Source organism: Suncus etruscus, chromosome 6, assembly GCF_024139225.1.
Source record: "Suncus etruscus isolate mSunEtr1 chromosome 6, mSunEtr1.pri.cur, whole genome shotgun sequence".
In the NCBI taxonomy this organism is placed as follows: domain Eukaryota; kingdom Metazoa; phylum Chordata; class Mammalia; order Eulipotyphla; family Soricidae; genus Suncus; species Suncus etruscus.
The window spans coordinates 26,065,420-26,083,735 of NC_064853.1; the positions used below are offsets into that span (position 1 = coordinate 26,065,420).

The 18,316-nt window shown below is 39.8% G+C and overlaps 1 protein-coding gene across 2 annotated transcripts in view; it reads right to left on the reverse strand.

The window, feature by feature from the left end:
• The window catches only part of ZFYVE9 (zinc finger FYVE-type containing 9), a 167,226-nt gene that overhangs the window by 109,464 nt on the left and 39,446 nt on the right, over nt 1-18,316 (reverse strand). For both annotated transcript variants that reach the window (XM_049774628.1, XM_049774627.1), the window contains exons 3-4: nt 9,048-9,153; nt 216-2,317 (exon numbers count right to left, since the gene is read on the reverse strand). In XM_049774628.1, the coding sequence (XP_049630585.1) occupies nt 216-2,317; nt 9,048-9,117 (2,172 nt within the window). In that variant the 5' untranslated portion in view covers nt 9,118-9,153. The remainder of the gene's footprint in view (nt 1-215; nt 2,318-9,047; nt 9,154-18,316) is intronic.

Consider the following 18,316-nt stretch of genomic DNA (forward strand, 5'->3'; position numbering starts at 1 on the left):
CAGGAATCGAACCACCATGTGTCCTAGGTTAGCTGCGTGTATGGTAAACACCCTACCACTGTGCTATTTCTCCGGCCCCAGATGTGAGTTTTTTAAAGTAATTTATAATGTCAGCTCAAGCAGAAATACATTCACTTGATGTTGTCCTGACTGAATTTTAATTAAAGAGCATTACAGGATGGGCATGGATTCTGTGCCTGATTCATACAACTTACCTTCCCACATGCTCTACAATGATGCCTCCTTTTGGTGAATGTAAACCTGGCTTCACATTTCATGCAATTTGGAGCCTGAGAATCCGGCACCCACACAGGAGCCACCTCACCCAGAGTAGTGAATGGCTTTCTGGCAGAAATTCCAAACTGACCAGCTCTGAGATCATTATCTGGGCTATCTGGAGCTAATGCAAGGCACGGTCTACTGGATATCCCAGCTTCATAACTTTCTAAATGTTCCCCATTTGTGTCAGCAATAGAGACGTTTCCCACAGAGGCATTGCACACGTTGGCTGCTGAATTTTCCCCTAATTTTGCTTTTCCAAGAACATCATTCTTGTTTTTAATATTATTTCCATTGTTTGAAGGAAGATCATTTTGTAGATGATCTGATAACGGCTTTGGAATTTGAAGTTTAAGATTTGAAGGTTGCTTGGGTCTTGCTCCACCAAAAGGAACACTGATAGATTGCAAGTTTGCTACCATTTTGGGTGAAGATTGCCCAAGCACTGATGGAACTTGGCTACAGAAATTGTGTAAATAATTTTTCTTCATTAGGTCACCAGTACTGTTTAAAAGTAGTCCACTCCCCTCTGTGGCTTCATTTCCTCTCTGTTCATAAATATTTGAGTAGCATTCCGACTTGCTCTCTTCTATTTCTTTTTCTTCTGTTACTGAATCTTCTTTGGAGGGTAAAGTCTTTGGAACAAAACAAACAACGGGGCTTTGCATTCCATAGGAATCACAATTAGATACGGAATCTGCTGCTGGTGTATCCGTAACAGTGGAGACATCACATCCTTCACTTTCATTTGTGCAAGTTCCGTGTAAGTCTAGACCTGCTTCTACTGTTCTACCACACTCTCCACTATCATGACAAGTGACCTCAAGCTGATTCACATGTGGAAACTTCTCACTTTCTTTACTTACTTGGCTGTCATGCACTTCCTTGAGTTTAGTCAATTTCCAATTTGTCATCTCTTGAGATTCAGAGATATGTTTTGTCACATTAGGAAGTTCTGTAACGCCAAGATTTCCTTCATGTTCAGAACTTTCACGTTTGCTAGTTCTAACCTCACCAGGCACAAGTCTTTCTGAAAACTGTTGACAGCTGTCTTCTCTTTCAGACCCACTCGGCACGTCTGACTCGAGAAACAAAGGTGAACCCGATCGAACAGTCCCTTCAGTTGTCCTCTCCTCTGCTGGCTCTTTCCTCATCAAAGTCTCCTCATTCAAGTGGCAAACAGAGTTTGGATTTCTTAGATCTATCCTAGAAGAGTTAGTTTTGCCAGTGAGAACTTCTGCTGGGATGTAGTGCTCTTGCTTGTTAACAGCAGGACCTTCACCTGCTCCCTGGGATGAAAATACAGGATCAACTGTCAAACTAGTAATTGCAGGCGTGCAGGGGTCTTTATCAGTATTTTCATCATCCTTTAATTGTGCAGGGGAACAACCACTGACTACATTATCAGATGGAGTAGAACACAGATTTTTAACAGAATCCCCCTCTGCATTTGGTCTATTTAAGGGATCCATTTGTTTTTCTGAACTCATGTCTTTTTCAGTGGACCCATTTATACTAAGATTGAATTGATCAGTTTGTCTATTTTCATTGTCCAGTGAGCAGCTAAAAGCATCCATGAGGGACTGACCATTATAATTATTACAACCCTGCAAATCGTTTTGTAATGTCCTTTTATCACAGTTGTGCATCACAGCTACAACAAGAACATTCTTCTCATCTGATAAACAAGGCAGGTTTCCACATTTTTTCTCTCCCGCCTCGGCAGCACTGCATTGATCATCTCGATTACAGTTCCTCTTAATTAACTGATCTTCCGGAACAGTACTTTCATCAATCCACATTGTGGTGATCTCTGTATTCAGACTACAGTTCTGTGCATTGGCAGAATGGTCCTCTCCCTCTGTGGCTGGAGGAGCAGAATGAGCCAGGGAGAAGACTTTTAGTGGAGGTTGTGACTCATTAGGAATTACAGGTTCATTCACACTGGCCAAAGAGGGATTAAAAGACAGTCGGTGAGATGGAGAATCTAGAATCTTATTCCACTTTGTATCCAGTAAGATAGGAGAAACAGTTTCATCTGAAAAACAATTACAATAAATTTTAAAACAATTTAAATAATAAATTTAAAAACTGTCGTAATAATAATATAAAATAATAAATTTAAGCAATAACTATTTTTTTTGGCTTTTGGGTCACACCTGGCAGCGCTCAGGGGTTACTCCTGGCTCTATGCTCAGAAATTGCTCCTACAGGCTCAGGGGACCGTATGGAATGCCGGGATTCAAACCACCGTCCTTCTGCATGCAAGGCAAATACCCTACCTCCATTCTATCTCTCCGGCCTGTAACCAATAAATTTTAAAAATTATAATAAACTACTAAATTAGGACTAAGCTAATCAGGTACATATGCATACTTTGTAAATAAAATATTTCTAGGACATGTGAAAATAGAATATTCCTAAATAAAAAGTTTTCTCATTTTTGGTAAGGACAAGAAAAATTTTTATTATTTCCTATTTACAACATCATCAAAACACCGCAAACAGCAAAAACAAATTCCTCTTATAACTTCTAACATCAATAAAAAGTGGCATACAGGAAGTCAGAGAGATAGCACAGCAGGTAGGACATTTGCCTTGCATGAGGTTGTCACAGTTTTATTCCCCAGCATCCCATAAGGTTCCCCAAACCTGCCAGGAGTAATTTCTGAGTGCAGAGTCAGGAGTAAGCCAAGAACTGCCAGGTGTGGCCCAAAAACAAAAACAAAACAAAACAAAAAAAATGTGGCTTATAGGGGTAGGAAAGGTAATACAGCAGGTAAACACTTACCTTGCATATGGCCAACCCCAGTTTGACCCTGGGCACCCTATTTGGTCTCCCAAGACTTCTAGGAGCAATATCTGGGCACAATGAGATCTAGGTCCCCCAAAAAGTGCCATAAAATATATCTTGAGGGGAGCCAAGTAGTGGAGAGGGTATTGGGATTAGCCAAGGCTGTCTAATATTAAAGTAGAAAATAATCAGAACAATGATGTATATGTTACACAATGAGTGAAAAGAAAGAAATTTCTTATTTGTGTTTTGTTTTCGGGCCATACCCAGTGACGCTCAGGGGTTACTCCTGGCTATGTGCTCAGAAATCATTCCAGGCTTGGGGGACCATATGGGATGCTTGGGGATCGAACTGAGGTCCGTCCTAGGTTAGTGCATGCAAGGCAAACGCCCTACCACTTGTGCCACCACTCTGGCCCCATGGATCCACTATTTTTTTGGTTTTTGGATTTTCGGTCACACCCTGCAGTGCTCAGGGGTCTCCTGGCTCTATGCTCACAAATCGTCCCTGGAAGGCACAGGGGACCATATGGGATGCCGGGATTCAAACCACCGTCCTTCTGCATGAAAGGCAAATGCCTTACTCCATGCTATCTCTCCAGCCCTGGATTCACTTCTTAAATGTTTTTTTCGTTTTGTTTTGTTTGGTTTGGTTTGGTTTGGTTTTTGGGCCACACCCGGTAATGCTCAGGGGTTACTCCTGGCTATGTGCTCAGAAGTTGCTCCTGGCTTGGGGAACCATAGGGGCACCGGGGGATCGAACCGCGGTCCGTCCAAGGTTAGCGCAGGCAAGGCAGGCACCTTACCTTTAGCGCCACCGCCCGGCCCCTTCGTTTTGTTTTTTGTTCTTTTGGGGCCACACCTGGTTACACTTGGGTTACTCCTGGCAGACTCGGAATCATATGAGATGCTGGGGATCAAACCTAGGTCAGCCACATGCAAGTCAAATGCTTACCTGCTATGCTATCTCTCAGACCACTTTTTAAATGTTACTTTTCTACTTTACCTGCCTAATGTTCAGTACATTATGAATCTTTTACATTTTTAGTGTTTTAAATTTTTATGTATTGATTTATGACTTATAAGATAGTAAATGAATTGTTTTAGTGTGTAACTATTGTAATTTAAAAGAGAGGACCATAATTTATATGGCTATATTTTGTTTGTTTCTTTGGGGGGGGGTCACACCTGGTGGCGCTCAGGGGTTACTCCTAGCTGTGCGCTTCAAAATCACTTCTGGCAGGCTCAGGAGACCATATGAGATCCCAGGAATATCCAGGGTCTGTCCTGTGTTGGCCGTGTGCAAAGCAAACGCCTTACCGCTGTGTTATTGCTCCAGCCCAATTTATATCATTTTATAAGATTTTTGTTAATGAAAAATTAGTTTTTGTTAAGAATTTTTAACCATGAACAATTCTGTAATTGTAATTGAATCTGTAATTCAGTGCTTAAATAAAGTAATTTTTTTTTTAAAAAAAGTACATATTTGTGAACATTGTTGTTATTGTTGTTGTTTTGGAATTTGAAATTACACGCAGTGATGTTCAGGACTTACTTCTGAATCTGTGCTCAGAGATCATACCTGGTGGGGCTAGGGGAACCATATAGAGCACTGGGGATAGAACCTAGGTTGACATGTGTAAGGCAAGAACTTTATCCGCCTGTACTATGGCTCCAGACCATGGTTTCAAGATTCCAAACAGTGATGCTCTCCTGAAACATGGGAATATAGAGAAGCCTGAGGCTAAGGCAGTATGAAAAATAAATTTGACTGAAGCTGTTTCAAAATTAAGTTATATTAGGGGCCTGAGAGATAGCCCGGAGGTAGGGCATTTGCCTTGCATGCAGAAGGATGGTGGTTCAAATCCGGCATCCCATATGGTCCCCCGAGCCTGCCAGGAGTGATTTCTGAGCATAGAGCTAGGAGTAACCCCTGAGTGCTGCCAGGTGTGACCCAAAAACCAAAATAATAATAATAATAATAATAATAATAATAATAATAATAATAATTTAAGTTATATTAAAATTTAAAGGTAAATTTTCTAGGCTATTTTTGAAACAGAGTTGACTGCTACTACTTGGAGCTTTGGATATCTTTATTTTTCTATTAAAAATCAATTAGTGGGGCCGGAGAGATTAGCATGGAGGTAAGGTGTCTGCCTTGCATGCAGAAGGAAGATGGTTTGAATCCCGGCATCCCATATGGTCCCCAAGCCTGCCAGGAGTCAGGAGTGATTTCTGAGTGAAGACCAGGAGTAACCCCTGAGCTGCCGGGTGTGACACAAAAAAACAAAACAAAAAAAAAAAATCAGTTAGTGGGGCTGGAGCAGTGGCGAGGCAGTAGGGCGTTTGCCTTGCACACGGCTTACCTAGGACGAATTACGGGTCAATCCCCCAGCGTCCTATATGGTCCCCAAGCCAGGAGCGATTTCTGAGCACAAAGCCAGGAGTAACCATTGAGCATTACTGAGTGTGGCCCAAAAACAAAACAAAACAAAAAAATCAATTACTAAGAATAGATGATATACAGAAAAATTAATTTTACGGTGTACAATTGGGTTTGTATTTTTTTCTTTTAAGGCTTTATTAGTTTTGTTTTTGTTTTTTTTTTGGTGGGGCCCACACCCAGCAGTGCTTAGGGGTTACTCCTGGCTATCTGCTCAGAAATAGCTCCTGGCAGGCACGGGGAACCACATGGGATGTCAGGATTCGAACCAACCACCTTAGGTCCTGGATTGGCTGCTGTGCTATCTCTCCGGCACCAGCTTTATTAGTTTTTATGATATCAAAAATAACTAAAATTGAAGTGCTAATAGCCTCCCACAAGGATTACATTCTATAAAATTCAATGTACTTTGGTGGTCTTTAGATGGTATTTATGAAAGTTCAGCCTAAGTGCACGTAAGCATTAAAAATATTTCATTATCTGTACATCGGGGAGGCTATGTGCTTTGCACATGGCCCACCAGGATTTGAACAGCATCTTCTAATCCTGCCAGGAGTGATCTCTGACCATAGAACTAGAAGTAAACCATGAGAATTGCTAGGTATGACCAGAAAATTCTCCTAAAATTTAATTTTTAAATGGGGGGAGAGGCCAGAGTGATAGCATAGTGGTAGGGCAGTTGCCTTGTATGTGGCCAACCTGGGACAGACCTGGGTTCGATCCATGGCATCCTATTTGGTCCCCCGATTACCGCTGGATGTGGCACAAAAACCAAAATATTTTTTAAAGAAATGTAAATGGGGGAGGGAGAGTAATGGCAGGCACATTAAAGTTCCATGGTTTCAGCTTAAATCTCATGTTTTCAGTGTTGAGTCTTGCTTTGGATAATAGCTAGTACCACTCTCCCAGCTCGCCAGTATAACCACCACCCAGATCCGTGTTCCACCACTACTTCCATTTCTTATCTTCTTCCGTCCTGCATAAAATGATTCATTTCAAACACCAAAGTTCTCACTACACACAGTATGTATATAGCATGTTATATAGTAGGTGCACAATAAACATAGGCTCCGATGATGCTTGCCATTATAAAAGCATTGAGCTTGAGGAACAAAAACATGACTCTAGCCTCCAAGAAGTACATAATCTAGTTGAGAGACTAAGAAATAAATAAAATATACTTGAATAAGTACTTCGCAGTACAGAACAGTATTTGTATTTAAAAACAATTAGGGAATAGTGGAAAAGAAATTGAGAGGAAAATATTTTACAGGCTCAGAAAACAAGCATAAATTCATGGAAGAAAGAAGGAATAGCTGTGCTTATTGGTTTGTTTGTTGTTTTATTTTGTATTGGGGTCACACCCAGCCATGCTCAGGGGATAGACTCCTGGCTCTGTACTCAGGAATTACTCCTGACAGGCTGGGGAGACAAAACGGGATAGCGAGGATTGAACCCAGATCAGCTAGGTACAAGGCAAAAATGCCCTACTACCACTCCAGCCCCAGAGGGGCTCAGTTTTAAAGACTACTTTTCTGGGGCTAGAGCAATACTATAGTGGGTAGGGCATTTGCCTTGCATGAACCTCAGGGTTCACTGTGACCCCTGAGTGCAGAGCTGAAGTAAGTCCTGAACACAGTCAACTCTCGCCAAAACCACAAATAAACAAAATCTCAATGAAGAACATTTTTTCCTCTCTTTCTCATTTTCTTTTGTGGGGAATATCTCCCAAGCTTAGGAGACTCACAGCCAACCAAGCTGGTGAACCAAAACAAGGACCCTGGGGCCGGAGTGATAGCACAGCAGTGCTTGCCTTGCATGTGGATCCCCTGAGCCTGCCAGGAGCAATTTCTGAGCACAGAGCCAGGAGTAACCCTTGAGCACTAACAGGTATGGCCCAAAAACAAACAAACAAACAAAAAAAAGCAAGGACACTAAGATAATGAACTGCACAGACCCTGCTATGCTGGGGATTACCTGTGTCACCCTGGGAGTGGTGCTTAGGGAATTCCAGGTTTAAACCTCCAATGCTTGGGGAATTATGAGGTGCCAAAGTGCTATGGGGTTGGTGACATACAATTTTCTCTATGAAATAAAGAACACCAGGGAAGTAGGATAAGGTGAAAGGCAGAGATTTAACTAAGTCATCTTGAAAAAGGAATTTAAGGAGAGAGCTATCTAAATAAATCTATCTTAAGCAGGCATACTTATCCTGAATCTTCAACATATATAATCTTAATTAACCATACTGGCAATTATTTAAAAGAAATGAATATTGGGGAGCCGGAGCGATAGCACTTGGTCAACACAGGACAGACACCAGTTCGAATCCGGACATCCCATATGCAACCCCCCACCAAGCCTGCCAGGATCAATTTCTGAGCGCAGAGCCAGGAGTAACCCCTGAGTGCTGCGGGTGTGGCCAAAAAAAAAAAAAAAAAAAAAAACCACCAACAACAACAACAAAAAGAATATTGGGTCTGGAGCGATAGCACATCGGGTAGGGCATTTGCCTTATGTGCGGCAAATTGACCTGGGTTCAATCCCCAGAATCCCATAAATTTCCCAAGTTCTGCCAGGAGTAATTTCTGAGTGCAGTCAGGAGTAACCCAAGTGCTGCCAGGTGTGGCTCCAAAACAAAAACAAAACAAAACGAAAATAAGCATCTTTTAAAATTAAATTTAGGGGCCGGGCGGTGGCGCTAAAGGTAAGGTGCCTGCCTTGCCTGCGCTTGGACGGACCGCGGTTCGATCCCCCGGTGTCCCATATGGTCCCCCAAGCCAGGAGCAACTTCTGAGCACATAGCCAGGAGTAACCCCTGAGCATTACAGGGTGTGGCCCAAAAAAAAACCAAAAAAAAAAAAAATTAAATTTAAAATGCATCTTTACATTACTAGTGATTCAGTGTACAATAAGCTATTCTTAGTTTAGGTATTCTAATTCTAATGCTTCTGTAGACCATAAATTGGCTATATGAGTAGGGAGGAGTTCAAGCTCCAGTATCATATTTCCGAGATTCTAATCCTACCATATTCGAGATAAGTTTGTTTTGGGGGGCAGGGGAAGTGGGAACCACAGCTGGTGGTACTCACGGCATACTTCTGGCTCTGCACTCAGGAAATCACTCCTGGTATTGCTCAGGGGACCACAAACAGTGCCAGGTATCAAAACTGGATTGGCCATGTGCAGGCAAGCACTGTACCCTCTGTATCAGGGGTCCTCAAACTTTTTAAACAGGGGGCCAATTCACTGTCCTTCAGACTGTTGGAGGGCCAGATTATAGTAAAAACAAAAATTATGAACAAATTTCTATGCACACTGCATATATCTTATTTAGAAGTGAAGAAACAAAATGGGAATAAATACAATATGAGGACCACTGCGCTCTGTACTCAGGCAGGTTCCACTGACGTAGTTTTTTTTTAAGTACTGCCTAAACATATTACTCTTATTCACCATATCTTACATACACTTAAATTCATACACCATATCTTAAATACACTTAGATTCACCAAAGTAAGTCCTTACCTTCGTTTTGTTCAAATTCATCTAACACCTTGTCCAGGTTGTAGGCTTCTGCTTGGAAGTAATTCTCCATCGGTAAGAAAACACCTCTAAAGAGATTTATTTAAACCTAAAAGGTAGATAATATTTGTATCACACATTCAATAATTCTTATTTATAGACTAGTCTACCATCATCTCAACCAATCATACTCAACTCAATCAGCCATATTCAACTCCTGTCAGTTTTACTCAACATAAGCATTCAAAGTTCTAGGCAGAACAATGAAGAAAAAGAAAAGCATCTAAATAAATCAGAAAGGAGTAAAACTGCCTCTATATAGGCAATTGACATATATTTAAAACTCTAAAGACTCTATCATGTAAATGGCATGCATTTAAAGCCTTAAAGACTACACCAAAAAGCTTTTAGAACTAAAAGTTATAGTTAAATTAAAAGTGAGAGTATATATGACCCAATAGTCATAGTGTATAAAATCAATACCAAAAAACTAAGCAAATTTTATATACTAGTATAATAATCAGAAAGAAAAAAAATAAGAAAACAATACTAAATTCAACCAAAGAAAAAGAGCCATATACTGAAAGCTCTAGACTTTCCACAGAGTTAGTATAGCAGGTAAGACATTTGCCTTGCAAATGGGTTTAATCCCCAGCAAGATCCTCAGTAAGATTCCCAGAGCCCTTTGTAGTACAGTTTAAAGTTGGGGAAAGTAATTCCTCCCATATTCTTTTTCCCAATGATTGCTTTAGCTATTCTAGGGTGTTTATTGTTCCAAATGAATTTCAAAAGTGCCTGATCCACTTCCTTGAAGAATGTCATGGGTATCTTTAGAGGGATCGCATTAAATCTGTACAATGCTTTGGGAGTATTGCCATTTTAATGATGTTAATCCTGCCAATCCATGAGCAGGGTATGTGCTTCCATTTCCGCATGTCCTCTCTTATTTCTTGCAGCAGAGTTTTATAGTTTTCTTTGTATAGGTCCTTCACATTTTTAGTCAAGTTGATTCCAAGATATTTGAGTTTGTGTGGCACTATTGGTGTATAGAAAGAAAGGCAATTGATTTTTATGTGTTAATTTTGTAGCCTGCCACCTTGCTATATGAGTCTATTGTTTCTAGAAGCTTTTTCATAACAGCATGGTATTGGAATAAAGACAGGCCCTCAGATCAGTGGAATAGGCTTGAATACTCAGAGAATGTTCCCCAGACATACAATCACTTATTTTTTGATAAAGGAGCAAGAAATCCTAAATGGAGCAACCCAAACACAATCATGTATGTAATAAAGTTGTTTAAATAAAAAAAAAATAAAAATAAAAGATCTGAGAAAATACAAAAAAAAAAAAAAAAAGATTCCCAGAGCCCAACCAGGAGTGATCTCTGAGCATAGAAGTAGGAGTAAGCCCTATGAGGGGTGATTCCTGAGCACAGAATTAGGAGTAAATCCTAAATACTACTGGATATGTAAAATAAACAAAAATAACAGAAATAACTAAAACATTTTTGAATAAAGTAATCTGAGCTCGTGAATTGAAAACCTATATTATTAAGATATCTGTTGTACCCAAAGCAATTGCAATCCCTACCAAAATTTGCATGTCTTGTTGTTGTTTTTTTTTTTGGGGGGGTGGGGTTACATTCAACAACAATGCTCAGAGGCTAATACTGCCTCCGCACTCAGGAATCACTAATGGCAGGCTCAGGGACCATACGGGATGCCAGGGATCGAAACTGGATACTTGGGTTGTTTCCAAATTTTGGCTATAATGATTAGTGCTACCGTGGGCACAGGGACACAAATGTCTTTTCGAAGGAAATATTGTGTTGGGATGTTGGAGTAGATGCTGAGAAATGAAATTGCTGGGTAATGTGGAAATTCAGTTCTAATTTATTTTTAAAAAAATGTCTATATTATTAGACAAAGGAGAAAGAACAAACAATGCAGAAAGAACAATCTTGGGCCAAGAAATAGTACAATGGGCAAGATGTTTGCCTTGTACGTGACCGACCTGGATTTAATTCCTGGCATATAGTCCCTTGAGCCCAGCCAGGAGGTAAAATCCTGAGCACTGCCAAGTGTGGCCCAAACTTCCTGCCCCTTCCCCCAACAAAGTTGTTTTTAAAAAAGAAAAAAATAGTCTCTTCGATAATGGTTGGGGAAACATGCAGAGGAATGAACTGGATGATTACATGTGGTAACATAAACCTCATTGATGAGTTTTTGTATTTGACAAAAGCAAACCCAACAAAAGCGAAAAACAAAACTTTGTCAAACTAAAAGCAAGAAAAATATTAATAAAATGAAAATACAACCTATCAAATGGTATGAAATGTTTATAAACCAAATCTGTTTAGAGGTTAATATCCAAACTATACAGCTTAATAGACAAGAAAAGCTACTTTGATTTAAAAATGGGCAAAGAGGGCCCGGAGTGATAGCACAGCGGCGTTTGCCTTGCAAGCAGCCAATCCAGGACCAAAGGTGGTTGGTTTGAATCCCAGTGTCCCATATGGTCCCCCGTGCCTGCCAGGAGCTATTTCTGAGCAGACAGCCAGGAGTAACCCCTGAGCACCGCCAGGTGTGGCCCAAAAAAAAACCCAAAAAAAAAAAAAAATGGGCAAAGAATCTGAGTAGTCAATACTCCAAGACATAAATGACACACAGAAACTCGAACTGGCATGCATTATCTCTATCAGAGAAATGCAAATCAATGTTCGTATGTTACAATGGGCCAGAGAGAAAAATACAAACATTACGGTATTTTTCTTGCATATCCTGGTTATATCCTTGATCATGCACCACATGATTCCCTGAAAAATGCCACACATGGTCCAAAAACCCCAAGATGAGTAAATACATAGATTCATTTAACAATAGAAGGCTGTCATAGCAGAAAAAAATATATAGCAAATAGGGCCAGAGTGATAGTATAGCAGGTAGGGTATATGCCTTGTATTTGGCCAACCCAGGTTCAATCCCTGGCATCCCATTTGGTCCTCCATACCCACCAGAATAATTTCTTAGTGCAGAACCAGGAAAATATCCTGAGCATTGTCAGCTGTGGTCCAAAACCAACAACAACAAAAATGTCAGTTCAGGGCCCAGAGAGATAGCCTAGCGGCGTTTGCCTTGCAAGCAGCCAATCTAGGACCAAAGGTGGTTGGTTCAAATCCCGGTGTCCCATATGGTCCCCCGTGCCTGCCAGGAGCTATTTCTGAGCAGACAGCCAGGAGTAACCCCTGAGCAACACCGGGTGTGGCCCAAAAACCTAAATAAATAAATAAATAAATAAATAAATAAATAAATAAATAAAATGTCAGTTCAGGTATAGACAAAAACTCAGTGCAGCTATATACTGTTGGTGGGAACAAAAATGCTTAAGGAGTACACACTCACAAACACACACATGCACACCATACACAGGAAATGAGGCCATTTATAACAAATTGGGTGTGTCTTGAGGATATGTTAAGTGAAATAACCCAGACAAAGAAAGATATGTAATGTTTTTACTTTGGAAATTAAAACACAAAACCTCATAGATGCAAAGAACAGTATGATGGTGGTTACCAGAAAGAGAAAGAGGGAGGGTAGAAAGAGAGACAGAGACAGAGAGACAGGGATAAAGCAACCAAAGAGCAAGGCTGATATGAGTTCATGGGACGCTATGTACAATACATAGCATGTTCGCAAGTACAGCATGTTAGTTATAGCTAATAATGCTTTATTTATTTTTGAAAGTTCTTGGCAAAGTATATCTTAGACATTCTCACGCAAGGAAAAGAACCTAATTCTATGGGGACACAGAGATAGCTATAATAGCTGGTATCCCATGCTTTAAATGTAGGAGACTAGGGTTCAATCTCCAACACTTCATGGAGCCTTCACCATAGCAGAGATCCTCAAGCTGTGATAGGTGGAAAAGCTTCCCCACTGCCCAGCACTACTAGATGTTGCCCCCAAAACAAATTAAAATTGTAATTGTACGGGGCTGAAGCGGTGGTGCGGAGCGGAAAGGCGGCTGCCTGGGATGAACTGTGGTTCGATCCCTGGTGTCCCATATGGTCCCCCAAGCCAGGAGCAATTTCTGAGCGCATAGCCAGGAGTAACCCGAGTGTCACCAGGTGTGGCCCAAAACAACAACAACAACAACAACAACAAAATAATAATAAAATTGTAACTGTAGGAGATGACAGATATTAATTTATTATGGCAATCATCTCACATTATATACACATATAAAAATGATTTTTGGGTTTGGGCCATACTCAGCAGTGCATAGTGCTTCATAACTCATAACTTCATAACTCAGCAAATGCCAAGTGCTTCATAAGCATGGAGTAGTTAAACATTGGAATTGACCATTCTATTATAAAATAATGTGGCAACAGTGATTATAATGTAGTGCTAGCTTCTACTATTATTTACTAAGCACCTATTTTGTAGAGGTACTATGATGGATGCTGCAAAACTTGAATGTTCACTTCTTCCTTATGCCCCTTCCCTAACTGCCTCTAGTACTGCCACCATCACCTGTTCACTGCTTGTACAATTAATGACATCTTTCACCTCTTAGTTCAAATACTGCTTTCACACTAAAAAGAGAGTATATATCTTATAACAGTGGTCTTTAATCACCCATTAATAGGGCAGTTCCAGTCCACAGGTAGAGAGGGTCAAAAACCACTGATCTACCACAGTGGTTTTCTGTTAACTGCCAGTCTATAGACCAGCATGAGACAGTATGTAAAAGGACTGAAAGGCACTCAGAATATCTTACAAAACCTAATTATTTTTCTTTATAATATTTATCATAATCTATAAATATACAAGAGCATGTGTCCAATGAGGATGGCATATACTAAAATGTCTGTAAACAGTCAGTGTTAGCAGTTGGGTGAAAAAGGAACTACCACTCACTGTTGGTGGGAATGTTGTCTGGTTCAGACTTTACGGAAAGTAATATGAAATATCACTTCTTAGCATCTATTCCCTAACCACATAAAAATGTGAAAGAAATATATGCACACTTATGTTCATCACAGCCAGTACAATCGTCATGATATAGAAACAACATAAATGCCTAATTATAAATGACTAGATCAAGAAGTTATTGTGTATGTGTATTGTGTGTGTGGGTGTGTGTAATGAGATGCTGTAGCCTTAAGAAAGGACAACATAACGTAATTTGCTATAATATGAACTGGAACTAGAGAGTATCATACTGAGTGTATAATACTGAGCAAAGTCGTCAAAACAAGAGATACAGTATGATCTCTTTCCTAAAGATATATAGTAAGGAATACATTGTAAAGAAACAACAAAGGGTCAAAGGTAACAGACCTGAGAAGTTGGTTCACATAAATGAGTTTGTAGGGTAGAGGGAAGTAGTTGAAAGGAAGGGGCCTTTGGAACTTTAGAGGAAGGAAGTGGGTCCTCTGATGATGGGTGTGGTACTGGAATAGTGAACTGCATAAAACCATCATTAACAGTATTATAAATCACAAGACTTCAGTAATGATTAAAAAGAAACAAAGGAAGACATTAAAATAAGGTCTCGGGGTTATGACTCAGCAGTGGGGCACTTGGTTTGCATGTGTGAGGCCCTGAGTGCTATCCGTGGCATTGGGTGAGGAAGGAGGAGTGAAGGAAAAAAAGAAAGAAAAAATAAATTTAAAATACAGCTGCTGTATGATATAGCCATATCACTTCTGGGTATAAATCCAAAGAAAATTTATTGTCTCAAACAGGTCACTGTACTCCCATAATCTTTTTTACATCTATATTCACAGTAGCCAAGAAATTGAAACTATCTCCGTGTCTGTCAACAGATAAGTAAAATTATGTAAATGTAGTAAACACTGAAATATTACTCAGGCTTGAATCTGAAGGATATTCTGCTACTTGCAGCAAATAGATGAACTTGAAAAATATTGTGCTAAGTGAAATAAAGCCAGAAGAAAAGTAATACATGTATCAGTTATAAATGGAATCCTTTTAAAAGTCAAATGAAGAGGCCAGAGAGATAGCATGGAGGTAGGGTGTTTGCCTTGCATGCAGAAGGACGGTGTTTTGAATCCCAGCATCCCATATGGTCCCCCGAGCCTGCCAGAAGAGATTTCTGAGCATAGAGCCAGGAGTAACACTTGAGTACTGCTGGGTGTGACCCAAAAACAAAAACAAAAAATTTTGTTTTCACACACAAGCTGGACCAGCAGGTAAAAGGCCTTTGCTTTGCATGTGATCAATCTAGATTTAATCCCCAGCAATCCACATGGTCCATTGAGTCTGCCTTTAATGACCTGAGTGCAGAGCTACCAGTAAACTCTGAGCACTTCTGGATGAGTCCAAACACCTGTACCTCAAAACAAAAAATTAATATTTTGATGAATAAGGTTGAGGATACAATGTACAGCACACTGACTATAGTGGATAATATTGTAGTGCGTAATGCAAATTTGCTAAGAGAACGTAACTGTTTATACTCACACATGAAGGTAATTATGTGTGTTGTTATCTCAACTGTGGGAATTCCTCACAACATATAGGCATGTCAAGTCCTCATCATGGGAGATATGTCAATAATGCGAAATACTAATCTCTCTCACCACAAGATACCCACTAGAGTAGGCTCACCATGTGACTGGCACAAAATCTGATCATCTATTTAATAAATATCTCCAAAGGAATGTATAAAAAAAGGTGGCCAATAAGCTGCAGAAGCTCAATTCTCTGGAAGCAAATGTAAAAATAGGCAAGTGGCTGCTTCTCAGAAAAAGGGAGGTAGTTGAGAAACAGTTTAAAATCATGTCAATTCAGGAGACAAACAGTATAGCAGGTACAGCCCTAAAACAAAATAATCGAATGTTCATGTTGTACTCTAGCAATAATGAGGAGAGGAAACCACATATTTTGCAGTGCTCAGGGCTCCTGGCTGGCTCTGTGCTCAGGGATTACTCCTGGCAATATGGGGTTCATATGCTATACCAGAAATTGAACAAGGGTTGGCCACATGTAAAAGAAGTACCTAATTTTCCAGTTACCCCTGAAACAGGAAGCCATCTACAAAACATCCAAAGCTGTCTATGTCATCACCTGGAAGCAATTCTCTACCAGGGAAGACCCTACTGCTGCTCTGACATCTATTTACTCAAAAGAGTCTTCCCTTAACACTGAGACAATTTAAACAACAACAACCTGTGCTTTCTGCATTGCCCTTTAATTCTGAACTGAAATTAGATGCCGCTCCGCACCATCCTGACTTCAATGTAGGATATACATATTCCAGGACTTCAATACAGAAACAGGATACCAACAACAGAGACTGTAAAAAATATAACTGCATGGCCACTACAGACATTGACCAGGATTAGACAAACTAGTTTGCCTGGTGCCTAGAAATGGTCTTATGTCAGGAAACTTCAGGGGTAAGGTCTCCTTGTACTTAGGCCAAAAGTTTTTCCTTTCCATGACCTCCATACTTTGGTGGGCCCATGCAAACGATAATTGCCACTCTAACATTGTTTATACAGTGCTCCTTTGACTCTAAACCTTTTACAAACCACTAGTAAAAATATCTGGAACTGCAAAAAAAAAAAGGTTCACATTAGTGTTAACATATATGCTTTTAGTTAAACTAGCATTCTGGGGGATAAAGGAAGAAGAAAGGGATATATGCTTGGGAACAGGGATGAAGGGAGGACAACACTGGGGGTGATGGATATTCCCCTGTACCTAAAATACTATTGTGAAAGATATGTAAGTCATTATGATAAAAAAATTGTGTTTTATTTAGAAATGTTCTTTGACTTACATATATTATTATATTATATTAATTATATGTTATGTTACTATATTATGTTATGTCAGTTTACTGCAATATGTTAATCAATTTTGTCTCTTGAATAAATTCTTACAAAAAAAAAAAAGAAGTGCCTAAACCTTGTAATATCTCTAGCCCTGGAGTTTTTTTCACTTTTGACTTATTATTTATCTAGACTTATGTTTATTAATTTTACTAAAGGTGTTTTTCATTTGCATGAATATTACCTATTAAAAATAAAGAACTTTTCTAACATGATATAATGAGGAATTTAAAACATCCTCTATATAATAGTTGGCTAAAAAATAATTTAATAAAACAAACTGAGAAAACAAATTTAGATGTGAGAAAAATCCAAAAGAAAACTATTAAGTGTTATGACTAAGTCTATGTGCAGGAAAGCAAAGAAGCACTTCATAAATTGGGGATATGCCAAAAGGACATAGAAACCAGCTAGAAGTAAATTTCCCAGGCCAAACCAGTGACAGAGCAGGCAGCAGAATATACAATAAGAGTGATGTTTTATCACCCAGTGAATATAGAAACCCATGACTCTTTACCACATGACTGAATGAATCACAAGGATGCTAAATAATGAGATGTTTACATAGTTCCAAAGTTCTTCTGCACCAAAAATTTAGTAATTACCAAAAGAAATAAAAAATAAAAAAAGAGCAAGGGTGGCAGACCCCATCTTTCCCCAAATGAGCATGATCAGTAAGGGGAGCAATTGGAAATTCAAGCTCCCTCGTGAATGGTAAAGGACAGAGCAGAGCAGGACTGAGGCTGGGGGAGGATGTGGAATGTGATACAGAGGAGAATATGGGAATCTAGTCACTTATTATTGCTGACTATTAATCATGTATTGTCACTGACAATCTGATCCAGTGGACTGAAAACTTCCTAACGAGATAATGGCTAAGGAGTAAGACAGGCGAAGACAGGCGAAGACAGAGAAAAGCACACCCCTCTTTCCCACCTCACAGGCAAAGACTGGTAGAGTAAAACAGGCCTTGGCCAACTGCAGGCCCATACTTCTGCTGAAGAGGGCAGTGCTGGTAGCAATTTGGCTCTTTGAAAATGAAGAGAAAAGGAGCTCAGGCTCCTTCTACACACAGTCAGACCATGGCTCCATTCCCCAGCTTTTATAGCTAACAAGAAATCTTAGGCAGACTATGCAACATGTTATTAGTGAATGACATCATCAGTTTTGTAATCATGATCATGCCAAGCCTTCACCCCATACCTGGCCCTTAAAGCATCATAAGACCCAAAGGAAATAAAACTTGATTCCTAGGATTTTTTTGGTTCTGTTTTTTTGTTTTGGGGACACATTCAGCAGTGCTCAAGGGTCACACCTGGCTCTGAGTTGAAAAACCACTCTTGGCAAACTCAAGGGACCATATGGGATGCCATGGATGAAACCTGGATTGGCCACATATAAG